The sequence below is a fragment of the Theobroma cacao genome, chromosome 2, assembly GCF_000208745.1.
Source record: "Theobroma cacao cultivar B97-61/B2 chromosome 2, Criollo_cocoa_genome_V2, whole genome shotgun sequence".
Lineage (NCBI taxonomy): Eukaryota > Viridiplantae > Streptophyta > Magnoliopsida > Malvales > Malvaceae > Theobroma > Theobroma cacao.
The window spans coordinates 17,226,635-17,241,470 of record NC_030851.1 but is presented as its reverse complement, the minus strand read 5'-3'; the positions used below and the strand labels follow the sequence as shown (position 1 = coordinate 17,241,470).

At 34.5% G+C, this 14,836-nt stretch overlaps 2 protein-coding genes across 3 annotated transcripts; both read left to right on the top strand.

Moving 5' to 3' along the window:
• Positions 3,273 to 8,094, top strand: LOC18609015 (CTD small phosphatase-like protein 2). Of its 2 annotated transcripts, none has more exons than XM_007043968.2 (7): positions 3,273 to 3,572; positions 4,437 to 4,632; positions 4,850 to 4,986; positions 5,214 to 5,298; positions 5,398 to 5,811; positions 6,442 to 6,779; positions 7,442 to 8,094. In XM_007043968.2, the coding sequence occupies exons 2-7, from the start codon at positions 4,476 to 4,478 to the stop codon at positions 7,658 to 7,660; spliced, it is 1,350 nt and encodes a 449-aa protein (XP_007044030.1). In that variant the 5' UTR covers positions 3,273 to 3,572; positions 4,437 to 4,475; the 3' UTR covers positions 7,661 to 8,094. The 2 variants fall into 2 exon arrangements, with proteins under 2 accessions (XP_007044030.1, XP_007044029.1); XM_007043967.2 differs by having other exon boundaries at positions 4,425 to 4,632.
• Positions 9,034 to 14,519, top strand: LOC18609014 (HORMA domain-containing protein 1). Its single transcript, XM_018115865.1, has 22 exons — positions 9,034 to 9,145; positions 9,252 to 9,308; positions 9,893 to 9,989; positions 10,087 to 10,155; positions 10,251 to 10,343; positions 10,438 to 10,564; positions 10,669 to 10,738; positions 10,834 to 10,875; positions 11,234 to 11,362; positions 11,446 to 11,559; positions 11,702 to 11,744; positions 11,852 to 11,893; positions 12,077 to 12,201; positions 12,348 to 12,360; positions 12,493 to 12,569; positions 12,654 to 12,749; positions 13,176 to 13,326; positions 13,428 to 13,504; positions 13,588 to 13,645; positions 13,731 to 13,897; positions 14,008 to 14,136; positions 14,236 to 14,519. The coding sequence occupies exons 1-22, from the start codon at positions 9,143 to 9,145 to the stop codon at positions 14,287 to 14,289; spliced, it is 1,833 nt and encodes a 610-aa protein (XP_017971354.1). The 5' UTR covers positions 9,034 to 9,142; the 3' UTR covers positions 14,290 to 14,519.

The window sequence follows — 14,836 nt, the reverse complement described above, 5'->3', positions numbered from 1 at the left end:
ACCCATTTGAGAGTAAAATATGGAAAAGATGATATAAAAAGTAAATAATTTCATTTTTGAATATGAAAATTTATGTCTCCGTTTGCTAATTTTTGCAAATCATTATCATTTTCATTTCAAAGCCTAATTTATTTTAAACGTGACCTTACTGTATTTTGGATAATAAAATATATAACTAAATGGTCTAAGTTTTTAGTGTAAACTGAGTTTTGAATTAAAAAAAGGATGACTTCTTTGTTGATGATACTTTTGACTCACAAATTTATAATCCAGGTACAATGTCAAACTAGATTAAATTTATTTTCACATGTATTTTGATTTTTCATGTGCCATACATCGATAAATGACAAGTTTCTCTATTTAAATTTTCTAAAAATATGCTATGCACCCATCAAACTAAATGTTTTTAACTTCCTTTTTTCCCTAAGTTATATAGTGGTAATGAATATTGAGTTTTCATAGATTTACATATTGTAAGAATCCAAATTTTCCGTTCTCATTTATTGTTTTAACTCTTACAAATTGTTACCTATCTATTTTTTTTTTATCACTAATTAATATATGTTTAGTTTTATTTTTTTTTCCCTTTCTGTCTTAGAACTCGCGGATATGCATACTCACAATCTACACACTCCCGACTCAACTTGGTGTCTTGACTCACCAAGTATCATAGAAAAACAATTTTTTAAAAAAGAAAATTAGAATTTCATTAATAGAGCAACCAACCCCAACGTCTCCATGACTACAAACTTCTCAAAAAACCCCAAGGTTACACTTGTCAACCAGAAATAAAACAATTACAGTTTGTTTGAAGGGTTTTTAGAGATAGAGAGCTTACTGAGGAGTGTGTCTTTCTCTGGTTCTAGTGCAGAGAAAACGAAGTTGTGGTTTTAGTGTAGAGTTTTGGGAAAAATATGAGAAATAAAAATTAAAATTAACATCTATTAAGTAATAAGACAAAAGCAAACATATGATCATTTGTGAGAATGGGTAGGGACGGAAGATTTGAATTCCTATTGTAGTAGAAATAAGATCGCTGAACTTTTTTTTTTTTTTTGGCCTTTACAATTAGAAGCGGACTTCCTGGCCTGTGACAACCAAGACAAGACAGGATGGGCAAGTAACATTGTAGGAGCGAGCAGATTTAGTACCGAATCTGCAGAGTCCTGAATTCGGGCCTGGCCCAATATCGAGCATACAAGTTTGCTCGGCACTTTCTGCATCTCTTACGTGGCAGCTGGCTATCGAGACACGTCCGCTGTATGTTGTTTTCCGTGCAGACAGCGTTGCTAACTTCAATTCAAATTTTCAAAAGATTCGCCTCACGAGACACTGCAATAATTAAACCAACAACATTTATCCAGCGTCAAAGATATTTTTTCTCCATGGTCCTTTTACTTTTTCAAATTTAGATTGAGAGGCATGCTTTTATTTATTCTTTTCTTGGTTTAATTACACGTTTGACACTCAAACTATATTAAAACTGTCGATTTGGCACCTGAAATTTAAAAATTCTCTCAATTAAGTATTAATGTTTTTACTTCTTATGATTGTTTTGCATCTTCGACTAACAATATTAATCGCATGGGTGATGTGTGGTAAAAAATAAACAAAGGAAATGCACCATGCGTCGAAAATGACACTTCATTTTTTTTTCATTTTTTTCTTAATTATATATATTTTTTGAATTAAGAAATTTCCAAAATGGATAGCAAAATATAAAAAAATTGAAAAAAGAAAATTAAATTTCCAACAAAAATAAAAAAAAAATAGAGTGGAGAGAGAGAGAGAAGCAAGGCTAAGCAACCATCAATCTAAGCCGTTGGCAAGTCCTTGTCCCCTTCCCCCACTCCCTTCTCTCTCTCTCTTCTCCTTTCTTCTCCTTCTCCTTCTCCTTTGTCTCTCTATCCTCATTTTCTCTCTCCTAATTATTTTTTTATTGTATAATTTTAAAATAAAAATTCATAATTAAAATGATATAATACTGATATGTAATTTAATTTTGTAATTTTTTATGACCAATAGTACATTAACATTAGTCGTTGTTATACGATGTTAGCTTAAAGTACTGTTTGTTTTATAGAATAAAAGTTGAAGTCTTTAATTAAATTTTTTTATCTTAAAGTACCAAATCTACATTTTTTTTATAATTGTAGTGTTAAATGAATAATCAACCTTTTATCTTTTATAAATAAAATGACATAATGATAACATGTTATTTAATTTTGCATTTTTTTGCGAGAGGTGATGCATTACATTAGTCGTTAGATTTTTTTGCTAATGATGTTAGGTTAAAGTGCGATTTTGTTTTAATTGAATCTTTTATCTTCAAGTATCAAATCAATTTTTTTTTATAATTCTCTTAAAAAAACATTTTTGTATGATTTGAGTGTTAAATGGACAATTATCCTTTTTAATGTCATACGTAGTTTGATTCAAATTATACTAATAATAACCTTTTATTTAATTTTTATCATTCTAATTTAATATTACAATTTTTTACAAACGAGAAATAATATTTGGTAACCAAGTATAGGTTAAAACTTAACTTAGATGTTTTACTATTAAATAAAAGATACAGATATTTTACTATTAGATATTTTGATTTATGGATATAGATATAAATATAGATAGATAGATGAAAATATAAATGAACAAATAAATAGATTGGAGTATTGGATAGAATTAGTACTATCTAACAATTTAAATTTATTATTCAAGCTTTCACTTTCCACTCTTTTCTTGGTTTTTCATAGATACAAAAAAGGGTGCAAAATCGAAATAGACATAAATTGAGTGGCTTTTTTAAGTCCTTAAGTCCTACGGGGTTAATTAGAATTTAGCAAAGACAGGGGGTCATGCAACAAATTTAGGAAGTATAGGCACCCTTCGAAAAACAATTAAGACAAAATCGACAGTGTCTCACGGGATGAAAATAAAAAAGGAAAAAGAAAAGCAAAATTAAAGAAACTCCCTCCACTCCAAATTAGAAAAGGAAATCCCTCTTGGGCGGCGTCGTTTGAAGCTTTATCAGGCTAAAGCCAGCTCAGAGATACGGAATTCCTACTCGCAGAAACAGCGACTCAAAGCACTCGCCATATCTAGAAGGCCACGTAGCCACTCTACGCCAGTTAAAGCGAGTACCGTCTTTTCCATCATCACTTGTGAGTAGATGATTCTGATAAGCACAAGATTTTTGAAAAATATTTTCAATATTATCCTCAGAACAAAGAAAAATAAAATCCCATTTTTATTTTAAAGATCTAACTTGTTATTCAGGCAAAAATAATTTTCGATCCTCCTCCTTGTTTTCCCTCTCTTTTCCTGTCCTTGGAGGGAAAGAAAAACTCCGAAACTCCCCCGCCACCCTCAAAGAAAAAAAAAAAAAAAACCAAAGCTCTCTCCTTCTACTTGTAACAAATTTTAGGGTTTTGATTTACTCATTTTTGCTTCTCTCTTTCTCTTCAAGTTTTTATTTGAACTTGCTTGCTCCTCCTTTGCTTATTTGCTGAAACACTTACTTAGCTCAGCTTCTTCACTTCTTGATCTTGTCTGGTTCCATTGTGCTTCAGGTAAGCAGCTTTTTACTTAAGCCACCTTCAGCTTAAGTTCGTAGCTTTAGTTATTGTTTATAGCTTAGTTTCGATGTACATTCTCTTTCTCTAGGGTTTAAATTTTTGGTCATTCAAACTCTATTTAGCTTGACTGAAATGCCCTATATTTGGTACTGGTTCGGTGATTCTTGTTCGAGAATCGATAGGGTTTAGTTGATTTGAATGATGCATTTCTCATTTCTGGGTCGTTTGTTTGGAAAAAATTTCTGTTTGGTCTTCTGTCTGAGGGAGGCATTGTTAGTTAGGGTTTTAAAAGTTGTCCTCATTCGGTGATTGAAGTAGCAAGGTTTGCTCAAATTTTCTTCATTCAAATCTGAAATGTTTGTGGTGGAATATGTCCTAATTTTGTTTGCTCTCTTAGATATAGACTGTTTTCGTACTAGTAATTTGCTGTGTTTTCGGATATATTAATATACATCATGTTGAAGTCACCTTGCATGTTCTAGGCAAATTGAATTCTTAGGTGGCTATCCTCTGTAGGTTAAAATCCCAAAATGAGCGCCTGCATTTTCTACATATAAATTAGGTGGAGGGTCTGGGTATGATCTAGTTTTAAGTGTATGAAGATAATATTCAATGGGAAAAGGAGACTGTTTTGGGCAAGCAAATCAGAATTTTTTGAATTAGCTTGTTAATATATGTTAAGAGAGTCTTCCATGACAATTTTTTTTTTAATTTATTGTTAAAAAAAGTTTAAGCTAAAGGTTTACATGGTTGTTATTGTAATTGTAATTCTTTCAGTCTGCATTAGAGAGCCAGAACATATATGTTGGGAGTTTAACCCTGGAAATTTTAATTATTTATTTCAAGCACGCTGGGTAGTGATAGAATCCTGAAGCTTGGGAAGGGACGCCTAGGGCAATGCAAACAAAGAAAAGAATTTCCAGAAGAAATGCTTCTCAAGAGCATGCCAGTCCCAAGGCTTCAAGACCTCAAAAGAAGATATCTGAAAAGGTGCAAGGTCCAGAGAAGAAAGTAACAGAGCTTATTACATCTTCTGTTAGGAAGCAGAGACTTGGTATGTTGCTAATTTTGGCTTAGTAGTTTGAATAGTTAATAGAATGTTCTTTGTTTTGGTTAGAAGGAAAACAATTTGCTTTATGTGGTCTTCTTGATTTTGGCACCATTGAAAAATTTTCAATAGGTCTAATTTAATGTTGTTTCCAAGTTAAAGTCTGTCCTTGACTGTCAAAGTTGCTGAGTGAATGAAATCATGAACTTTATGCAACTTTCAGCTGAAACAATCCCAAAGAAACATGAAGAGCCTGTTGGGGCTACAAATTTAAATGCTAGATTTGGCTTGCGGCATGATGAGACTTCTGATGCTTGTTTGGGATATGATGTGGCTAATGACACTCATGTAGATCATAAGGTAATTTTTCTAGCTCTACTATATTTTATGTGGCTTCTCTATGGTTGCAGAGGGAGAGGAGTGATTGACATATAATTCTCTATCACATTTTTACTTAAAAATATACTTGTGCATGGGGCAGTTAGTTAGGAAGATTTGTAATTCCTATGAAAAGAAAGACACAGAAGGAAAAAATAAAGAAAATAGAACCATCTTTGCTTTTGCTTATTTCTTTAATTATATTGCAGAGTGGTGATCACCATATGACAGGAACTATATTTTCTCCTGGCTTTCACAAACCTAAGGTTTCTGGAGGGGAGCTTGCAGGTGTAGGTGGGTTATATATATATATACATATCCTGGTACCTTTCTTTGTGATCTTAATGCAAATATCCTCTTTAGTTGACTTTCTCAAATTGTTTCGGAGGGAAGACTCTAAAATCCACCAAGATGAAGGAATCGAGGAATCACAGATTGATATGCTGGATGCTCATATTACTGGGGAAGCTCTTAAGTCTACTTCTGGAGAGGAGATGCTTGTCCTAGACACAAATGCTATGATTTGTAACGCAGATTCAGGAGCTGTCCTTTCATCTGAAGTTTCAGCCATATACCTTGCCATGAAAAACTCAAAATTGGAATGTATTGATGAGCATGGTCAAGATTCTATGTCAACTGATGTCTGTGTAGACGATGAATACTATGAGGAATTTGATGACTTTGATCCTTATTTGTTTATAAAGAACTTACCAGAGTTGTCATCTGTTGTACCTACTTTTCGGCCTGTGCTGCTACCTAAGCAGACCCGGAGTTGCCCACCTACCACTCTTGTCTTGGACTTGGATGGTAAGAATACTTTTAGATAATTAGTACATTTGATGAATTTTTTTGCTTATGGTTGTGATTTTGGAAATATTTATCAGGCATGAATTCTGACTCTTAATTATCATGCAACATGTTTGAGATTTATATTTAAATCTGCTTTCAAGCTCTTAGACTTGAATGATTGTAAATGCTAATATATTGGAGTACTTTCTTCTGCTTATGCTCCTTAGCTTTTTTATGTTTTTTCAATCAAGCAAGTCTTTTTGGGTTCTTTTTAGAGTTGTCCAGCCAATTTCATGGCAGCTTGTGTCTGCAATAATAAGTCATCAAAATTTGAATTCCAAACTGAATATTATGTTGCTTGGTCTGTGGCATATCATATTATAATTCTGTGTTGGTTGTTGGAATATTAGTGATAAGTCGGCGCAGAAAGAAAAGTTATTGTGCTTCTTTTCCCTTCTTGTCTTAGTATTGAAGTCGATCTTACTTAGAACTGACTTTTTGCTTAAAATTTAAGCTTATTTTAAGTGTCATTTCTATCCCTTATATTTACTTGCTTCTGATTTAAGCAGTTGCAGTTTAGCATTGAATTTCTGCCTATAATTGGTGATGATTACCCTGGGGTACTGATTGAATTGTATTGCTTGGCAGAAACTTTGGTGCATTCCACGCTAGAACCTTGTGATGATGCAGACTTCACATTCCCTGTAAATTTTAATCTCCAGGAACACACTGTTTACGTTAGATGCCGTCCTCACCTAAGAGATTTTATGGAAAGAGTTTCCAGTCTTTTTGAGATCATTATATTTACAGCTAGTCAAAGTATTTATGCAGAGCAACTTCTGAATGTGCTTGATCCAAAGAGGAGAATATTCCGCCATCGTGTTTTCCGAGAATCATGTGTTTTTGTGGACGGCAATTACCTTAAGGATTTGTCAGTCCTTGGCCGTGATCTTGCACATGTTATCATTATTGACAACTCTCCGCAGGTATTTTTCAGAGTTCCTGTCTTACATGGACTTTGTTTTAGTGCTTCTGCTGCTTATTGGAAAAAAAGGAACCCCTGAAACAAGAGGGGAAAAATTACTATTCCAACACACCAACTGCACTAAGCACAAATGTCATAGTATTAGCATGAAGAAAAATGATGTTTGCTATGGACTGTGTTTCTCATACCCAAGTTTAATACACAAGACTGGTAGACTTTAATATGTCTTCTTATTGGTTATTTTATTTGTGTGGTTGTTTACATTTTGGCATAAATTTGATGAAACCCATCCTGGCAATCTCTTGACAGAACTAGTTAGTCTGTCTTTTGGCTGATGGTTAATATTTTTCTTAAAAAGAATTATAAGTGATTATAATTTAATTCTTCCCATGCTTGTCTATTGGTTGGAATCTAGACTTCTGGGCATCATGCCCAGGATCACTGAGGATTCAAGAGAGTGGAGTTTGATATTGTTCTTGCTTTTGGTGAATAACACTCTAATATCATGATTATCTATTGTAACAGTCTGTTGATAATGGCACAAAGTTCTTATGCATTTGAAATTGTATGCCAATTACTTACAAAGTTGTTGTGCACTGTATAACGAAATGATGAGCATTGTTACCGAAATTTAACCAATGTGCTTGTGGGCTTTCTTCTCAGGCATTTGGGTTCCAAGTAGACAATGGAATACCAATTGAGAGCTGGTTTGATGACCGTTCAGATCAAGAACTACTGTTACTACTTCCATTTTTGGAGAGCTTGGTTGGAGTTGAAGATGTGAGGCCACTGATTGCAAAGAAATTCAATCTTCGGGAGAAAATAGCTGGAGCTGTTTATCCTCCCTTAAATTCAAACAGAGGAGACCCTTTTGAAAGGTGAACTTGAGTGTGAACAGTTTGAATAGGACTGATTTTGTCCTGTATCATAGACAGTTGTTCCTAGGAATACAATTCTGTTTGTTGAGGGCCTTTGCATGAACAAGATTTGAAATTGCTAGTTTGATTCCAACCAGAAGGAAGAAAAATAAGTCAAGGTGTAGCCGTGTGTCGGACAGTCTGAAATGATTAACATAGGTGAAAGTGCAAGACTGGTTTTATAGGTAACTCTCATTCTCTGAATGATGTTAGCCTAGAAATAATTTTTTCTTTTTGTAATAAATATAGAATATAGAATTATGTTATGGGTTGAAAAGTGGTTGCAAGTCATCTTTCAGAAATTTCTTTGGTAATTGTTACCAAATCAAGAACCTGTCTGAACATAGGACCTGGAAATTGTACGTCTATTATTTGCTAATTTCTTTATTTATTGCAAAATGATGATTATTCTGAAAAAATCAGTGGTTTTCTTTTCGCAAATGCTTCTGTGAGTGCTTGTCTTGAATCAGCCTCCTCTTCCAAAGGTGAGAGGGAGACGAATTAAAATAACCTTCTCAGGCTTTACGTTATTGGTTGTTCATGACTGCTTGAATAATCGGTTTTTTTGGTCAAATGCTTTTGAATATTCAGATCATTTTGGTAAGGTCTCCCTACTGGCATGACCTGGCTGCTCTCATATAGTTTATATATTAGTTCATTTGTTTATTCAACAGGAAAGGTTTCCTTTTCTGATGTGAAATATGAAGTATGCAAAGGAATAACCATCAAAGAAATATTATTACACATTATTGCATCTGACTCTTTGTAAATGCTGCGTATCAATACCATTCTTTAAAATTCTTTATAAAGAAAAACATGTTTTTGAGAATTCTTAACAGATTTGATGGCGCACAATTTTTTATGTAATTATTTTTTAAAAGGTATATTACTTGTAATTATTACATTATAATATAATTATAAATTGCATATAATCTAGTAAAATTTTATGTGAAACTTATAAGTTATGAATCTTTATGTAATTTTTGTTATGATTAAATTAAATAATTACAAGGTTATAATAAAAAATTGCAGTGAAATGTTTGGTTTGGGAAAACGTTCATTGGCAAGTGGGTCTCACTGCTGCAATGAATTCAATACCACGAGTACGAGTTCTCTCGTAGCATATGTTTTCCTGTAGCGGATACCGAAATTATACTAGAGGGACATAGGTCAAGAAGCAGTTCTCTGGGACCAAAACATCCCCTAATATTCATGTAAAATGACAATTCAACTCTCATCACGCGCTGATTGCATGCCTAACGGTGTGAAGTGTGTAACGATCTTATAGTATAAATAAATAGCAAGCTCAGGCTCCCGCCATTACCGACATTATTTTTTCTTAGATTCAAATTTCTAAGCCAAAGACTCTTCAGTTTCTCTCCATATTTCGTTTTCTTATTCATCCTATTGCAATTCTCAGCTCCCTTACTCTTAAAATTGTCCAACAATGGTGAGTTTTTAAATCTCATTTTCGGTTCATCTTGCCAAGTTAACTTTTCTTCATATTCTCTCTACTGCAATTTTTCGTTTATACTTTTATTGGTTTATCGTTTCAGGTTGTTGCACAGAAAGTTAAAGAGGCGGAGATCACCGAGCAGGACTCTCTTCTTCTTGTAATGAAATTTATACAGCCTCAAATTTGCTTGTTCTCTGTTTTATACTAAGTTCGTAGTTAGTTTTCTCTGTTTATGCTTGTTTGGTTCGATTATATATATTAAGCTTGAGGTCGCCGATCTAAAGTCGGTCTGATAAATGCCACATAGGTAGATAACAAAATCTCTCTTCTCGTTGTTTATCGCTGAAATTGTAACCATTGTAGGAAACTCAAATCTGAAACGCTTTTATATGCACCGAATATACTTCAGATCTGAACATTTTGAGTTCACTTTGTAACTTCGGTGAAAATTTTGCGCATAGTTCATAATGTATGGTAATTGTGAATCTATTTTCCAATACTTTGCCACTTGATTTGTATATCAAAGCTCGCTGTTTATGTGTTCAGATTCTGATTTCTTTTATTTCATCTGCAAATTCCCGAGAAAATAAGCTCTATTTTTCTTTCTTTTTTCTCCCGTAAATTTTGCTGCAAATGATCGGAGTTTCTTATTTTCACTGTCAAATAGTTAGTCATGGAAGCTTTGATATTAAAGGTTTTCCAATTGATCTTATCTTTCTTTATTGACTTTTCTCTCAACAGACCAGGAACTTGCTTCGTATTGCTATATTCAACATTAGCTACATAAGAGGCCTTTTCCCTGAAAAGTATTTCAATGACAAATCCGTTCCTGCTTTAGGTTAGCCTTTTTATTCTAAGATCTTCTCAAATTTCTTTTTAAAGATTTTAAAATATATTTGGCTAATTTCTTAAAAAATTTTGGTAATCATCAACAGAGATGAAGATCAAGAAACTGATGCCGCTGGATGCAGAGTCTCGTAGGCTGATTGATTGGATGGAGAAAGGCAAGCAGTTTTCATCTGATTTTTCACTTTTTCAGTCGTCGTTTTTACTCCCTTTAATTTAGTTATTTCATTGACCGTAGTCATTGTTCTTACAGGCGTCTACGATGCATTACAGAAAAAGTACCTGAAAACTCTGTTATTCTGCATATGCGAGTCAATTGATGGAGCAATGATTGAGCAATACTCATGTAAAGTTTCTGAGTCGCCCTTTTTTATCATCACTTTCAAAGCTCGAGTAATTCACTTCTTGATTTAACAATTGAATATGAATTCTCAATGCAGTTTCTTTTAGTTATTCCCGTTCTGATAGCCAAGAGGTTTCGATGAATATTAATCGCACTGGAAACAAGAAACAAGGAGGGACATTCAAGTGTAACTCCACCACTGAAATTACTCCCAATCAAATGAGGTAATATAAATTTAATTCGTTCAAAAGAGTATAATTTTCTGTCTATTATTGCATGAAGATAGCTTTTTCCAAGTTGTAACTTTTGTGACCATGTTAAATTTCAGGAGTTCTGCTTGTAAAATGGTCCGTACGCTGGTTCAGTTGATGAGAACTCTGGATAAGATGCCTGAAGAGGTAAATTTTTAACTGCTATGCTTTTTAGTTATTTATTTTACATTAAACTCTATTTTATGTTAATTCTGACATATTTGTTCTGTCTTCTTTTTCAGCGTACTATATTGATGAAACTCCTCTACTTTGATGATGTGACGGTATGCTTTCTTATTTTCCTCCTAAAGACTGTTTATGCACAGGAGCTTGGTAGCTAATTCATTTTATAAATTTCCACTTGTTCAATAATGGATGGGAAATTAGTTATGAACGTGTTTGCCATGCATATGGATTTAGTTGTTTGAGCATGTGTTTTGCTTCTCTGGATATTTGTTATAAAAGGTACCGAGGTGCTGCAGGCTTGTAATGCATATTGAACCAAGCAACATTGTTTTTCTTTATGTGGTGATTTTTCCTGTTTCACATAACTGTTTTGGCAAAGTTTATTAGATTTCTCTTCTCCGAATGAAAGTATTCAACCTTAACAAAGATGGTGATTCACTCATTGACCAAGCACAGCCGCTGGACTACGAACCACCATTCTTTAGAGGCTGTACAGAAGAGGAAGCTCATAATCCATGGACCAAAAATCCTTTAAAGATGGAGGTTGGAAATGTCAACAGCAAGCACTTTGTGTTAGCTCTCAAGGTAAGGGCTGAAGCCTTTGTGGATGCCGGAATCATGTTTGTGGCACATATTAATCAAATTTTCATTACCGGTGACTTGTTCAGGTTAAAAGTGTACTTGATCCTTGTGGGGATGAAAATGATGACATTCAAGATGATGAAGTAAGCCTAGGTGCTGACTCTGTACAAAGAGATGAATCTTCTGACTCTGACAGTGAGGTAAAATGACTATTATTTGTTCAACTTATGTACTATTGCCCTTGACAGCATGTATATCACTTACATGTTACCAAATGAAGCCACCTCATCCAAATAAATTGAGTTGTGTTGCGGTCTTCTTTAATTGTGCTACTGATTTCAGGTCAATGAATCACAAGAAAACCAATTTTTCGTGGCACCAGCAGGTAATTATATAAATTGCTTCAGAGATCTACTAGTCACTTTATTATCTTCTTCCTATAAGTTTTTGTTGGAGAATTTGATCACTGACTAACGATGGTTGTTCTGCCAGACAAGCAACGACCAGAAGAAGATAATAGCATGGTTGATGAAGGTAACATTTCAAAGATATCAGAAAAGGAGTCGGACAATTGCAATCCTTGAAATATGATAAAAAAGTCATTAATTGTTTTTCTTTTCCAATATCCCTCCCACCTCACCTCTTTCTCTTTAAGTTCTTTTGATAATCTCTGGGTTAGGCTTGTCTACAGCTAATAATCTGTTAACTGCTGCTTAGATGATACTCAAGACTCCATGGAAGATGAACAGCAATTGGCCAGAGTGAAAGATTGGATCAATAATCGTCATCTTGATACTGTTGAACTTACTGATGTTCTCTCAAATTTCCCAGATATCTCAGTGGTAAGGGTGCTATTTTATTCTCCTAAATTTAATTTTGACCTATGCGGCCATAAATAAGTAGTAGGGTAGTTTGTATTTTAGATCTTCCAGTTTCTTTATCCATTCTTATTGTCATAATAATCCAGTACTATTTTGCTCAAATCCAGGTTTTGACTGAAGGTAAATGAAATATTTGGTCCTTATTAAAGTTTAAACAGAAAGGGAGTACACCACAGAGCTATATTTCAACTTTTATAATAATAAGTTTTCTATTTTACCTTCTACTATTTTATTTTCTTTGATTGATTTCAGAAATAATGGACAAACTTGTAAAGGAAGGTGTTTTATCAAGTACGGGAAAAGACAGTTATACTATAAAGAAGCAAAAGGTTGTTGCTTTTTTCAATTTATAATTTGTATCATTATTACCTGCTTTTTATCACATTCCTTGATCTGATGAAAGACAATACCAGGAGTCTGAGTACGACTTCACGGTTAAAGAAGAATTGGACGGCCAAGTCAAGGTTGGTCAGAAATCTCCAAGGGTTCAAGATCACATGTATATGAAGGTAAGCGAGTTTGATGTTGTTTCTGTTTTCTAACTCATCAACAAGAGGCTCAACTGTCTTTTTCCAAACTGTATGTTCTGTTGATATGTAAAACATATGATGTTGCACTGCTTTGGTATGCCTGTGTATGTATATATGTTGAGTTTTTCACATTTTGCAGCTAAAACCAGAGGCTTCTCAATTTTGTATGCATTCAGGACACTATGTCCATTTTAATTTCAATGCATCGCCAATTAATGAAAACTCTTTGTTGTATTCTGTTACTGGATTCTTTCAATGAAAAAGTTATAAGGAGCCTTAGTTAGAAATTGTTAAGGTTACCTAATAATTCTCATCTTAGCTTGTTCTGCAAACTAGTCATAGATATATTGTGAGTTGTGACTATTAATCCTATGGCACATTCTGACTTGATTGTTGTAACTTTAGGCTTTGTATCATGCTCTTCCAATGAAATATGTGACGGTTGCAAAGCTTCAGAGCAAGCTGGATGGACAGGCGAATCAGACCACTGTTCGAAGGATTATAAATAAGATGACTCGGGATGGTTTTCTTGAAGCTAAAGGCAACCGAAGGCTAGGTCTGTGTTGCCGCCTTAGTAATTGAGTGCTTTGACTTCACATTATTTTGGAGGATTAATCTTGGTAAATTTTCTTTGCTATCGATCCAATGTTAACTCAGGCAAGCGGGTCATCCACTCCAGTCTGACAGAGAAAAAGCTACTTGAAGTCAAGAGAGCTTTAAGCAATGATGCTATGGTGATGATTATTATTTGTCACTTGTGTAACACCGAATCTTCTACAGAATGTTTAATCATTCTCTAACTCTTTTCATAAACCAGGATGTGGATACCAATGAACCACATAACAAGACGAATCATCTGGAATTCCACGCAACTGGTACCTGATTGAGCCAATTTCCTATTATTAGAGATCAGCCTAGAAAGTGATTTTCGATCTATGAAAATATTTATTTGTTTATTAGGAAGCAACCACAGGGATATGTCTACATGCGGTGTCCTCCACTCCATTGGTTCAGATCTTACACGCATGAGGGGCCGATCTGAGGTAAACCAAAATGGTTCAATCCGGAGTGAGCAGACTATCTCAAAGACCAGGGAAAATGGAAGCACCCCCATAAGCAGGGCTCAGGTTAGTGTCAAAATGAAACCATTCCTGTTTCGCACGTGATAGCAAGTTTTTCCTCTGCTTTGACAGTAGTGTCAAAAGCTAACTAGGATATTTTCGTTGGAATTGTCCAGCCAATAGCTTCAAGGGAAAGCTTTGTCCCAGGATGTGAGAACAACGGAGTAAATGGAAACTGCAACGAGGTAGACACAGTTATGTGTAGTAGACCATCCCAAGATAAGCGAGGCAGGAAAGCAAGCACGGTATGATGCTTTAAATTTACTGGTTGCATGGAGCACCGGCAGTGGTTAAAATTCTATCCTCTCTTATCTGTTGGCTCTCGCACTTTTATTCCTTGGCAGGTCAAGGAGCCTATCCTCCAGTACATGAAGCGCCAGAAATCTCAAGCTGTTTGAAAGGCGAACTCAAAATTTTCTCTTCAAGTATAATATAGAAAAGTGACTTTGGTCAGAGAACTTGTTGATAACAATAATCCCTGGAGCCTAGATAGTTTGTTTGATTTAGAAACTGGTAAATGTTCTTCTGTTGGTACTAACACTTTATGGGCTGCGATTTGTATAACGTGGTGAACGGAAAAACAAAATGCATATATCAACTGCTTGATTTCAATCTTTGTCTGCCAAAATGATGGATTACTAGGTGAGAAATTACCTCTGCAGCCTTTCTATTACTCTGTTTTGTGATTTATAACTGGTACGAGATTGTGCAATCGTTTTTGACCCAAAAAGGTGGGATTTATGTGCAAATACGGCAGTGGCATGGACATTTCGGTCTTAACATATACAAGAATGGACCAAGGTAGTGGACTAGCGGATCGTGAATGAAGAAATGACGTTGTGTCTATTAATGGACCACTAGTGGGATCCACGATGGTAATTTGGCAAAGCATGCAATTGGAAGCTTTTCCACCGACGAGTCCAAAACTTAATGATGTGATGCAAC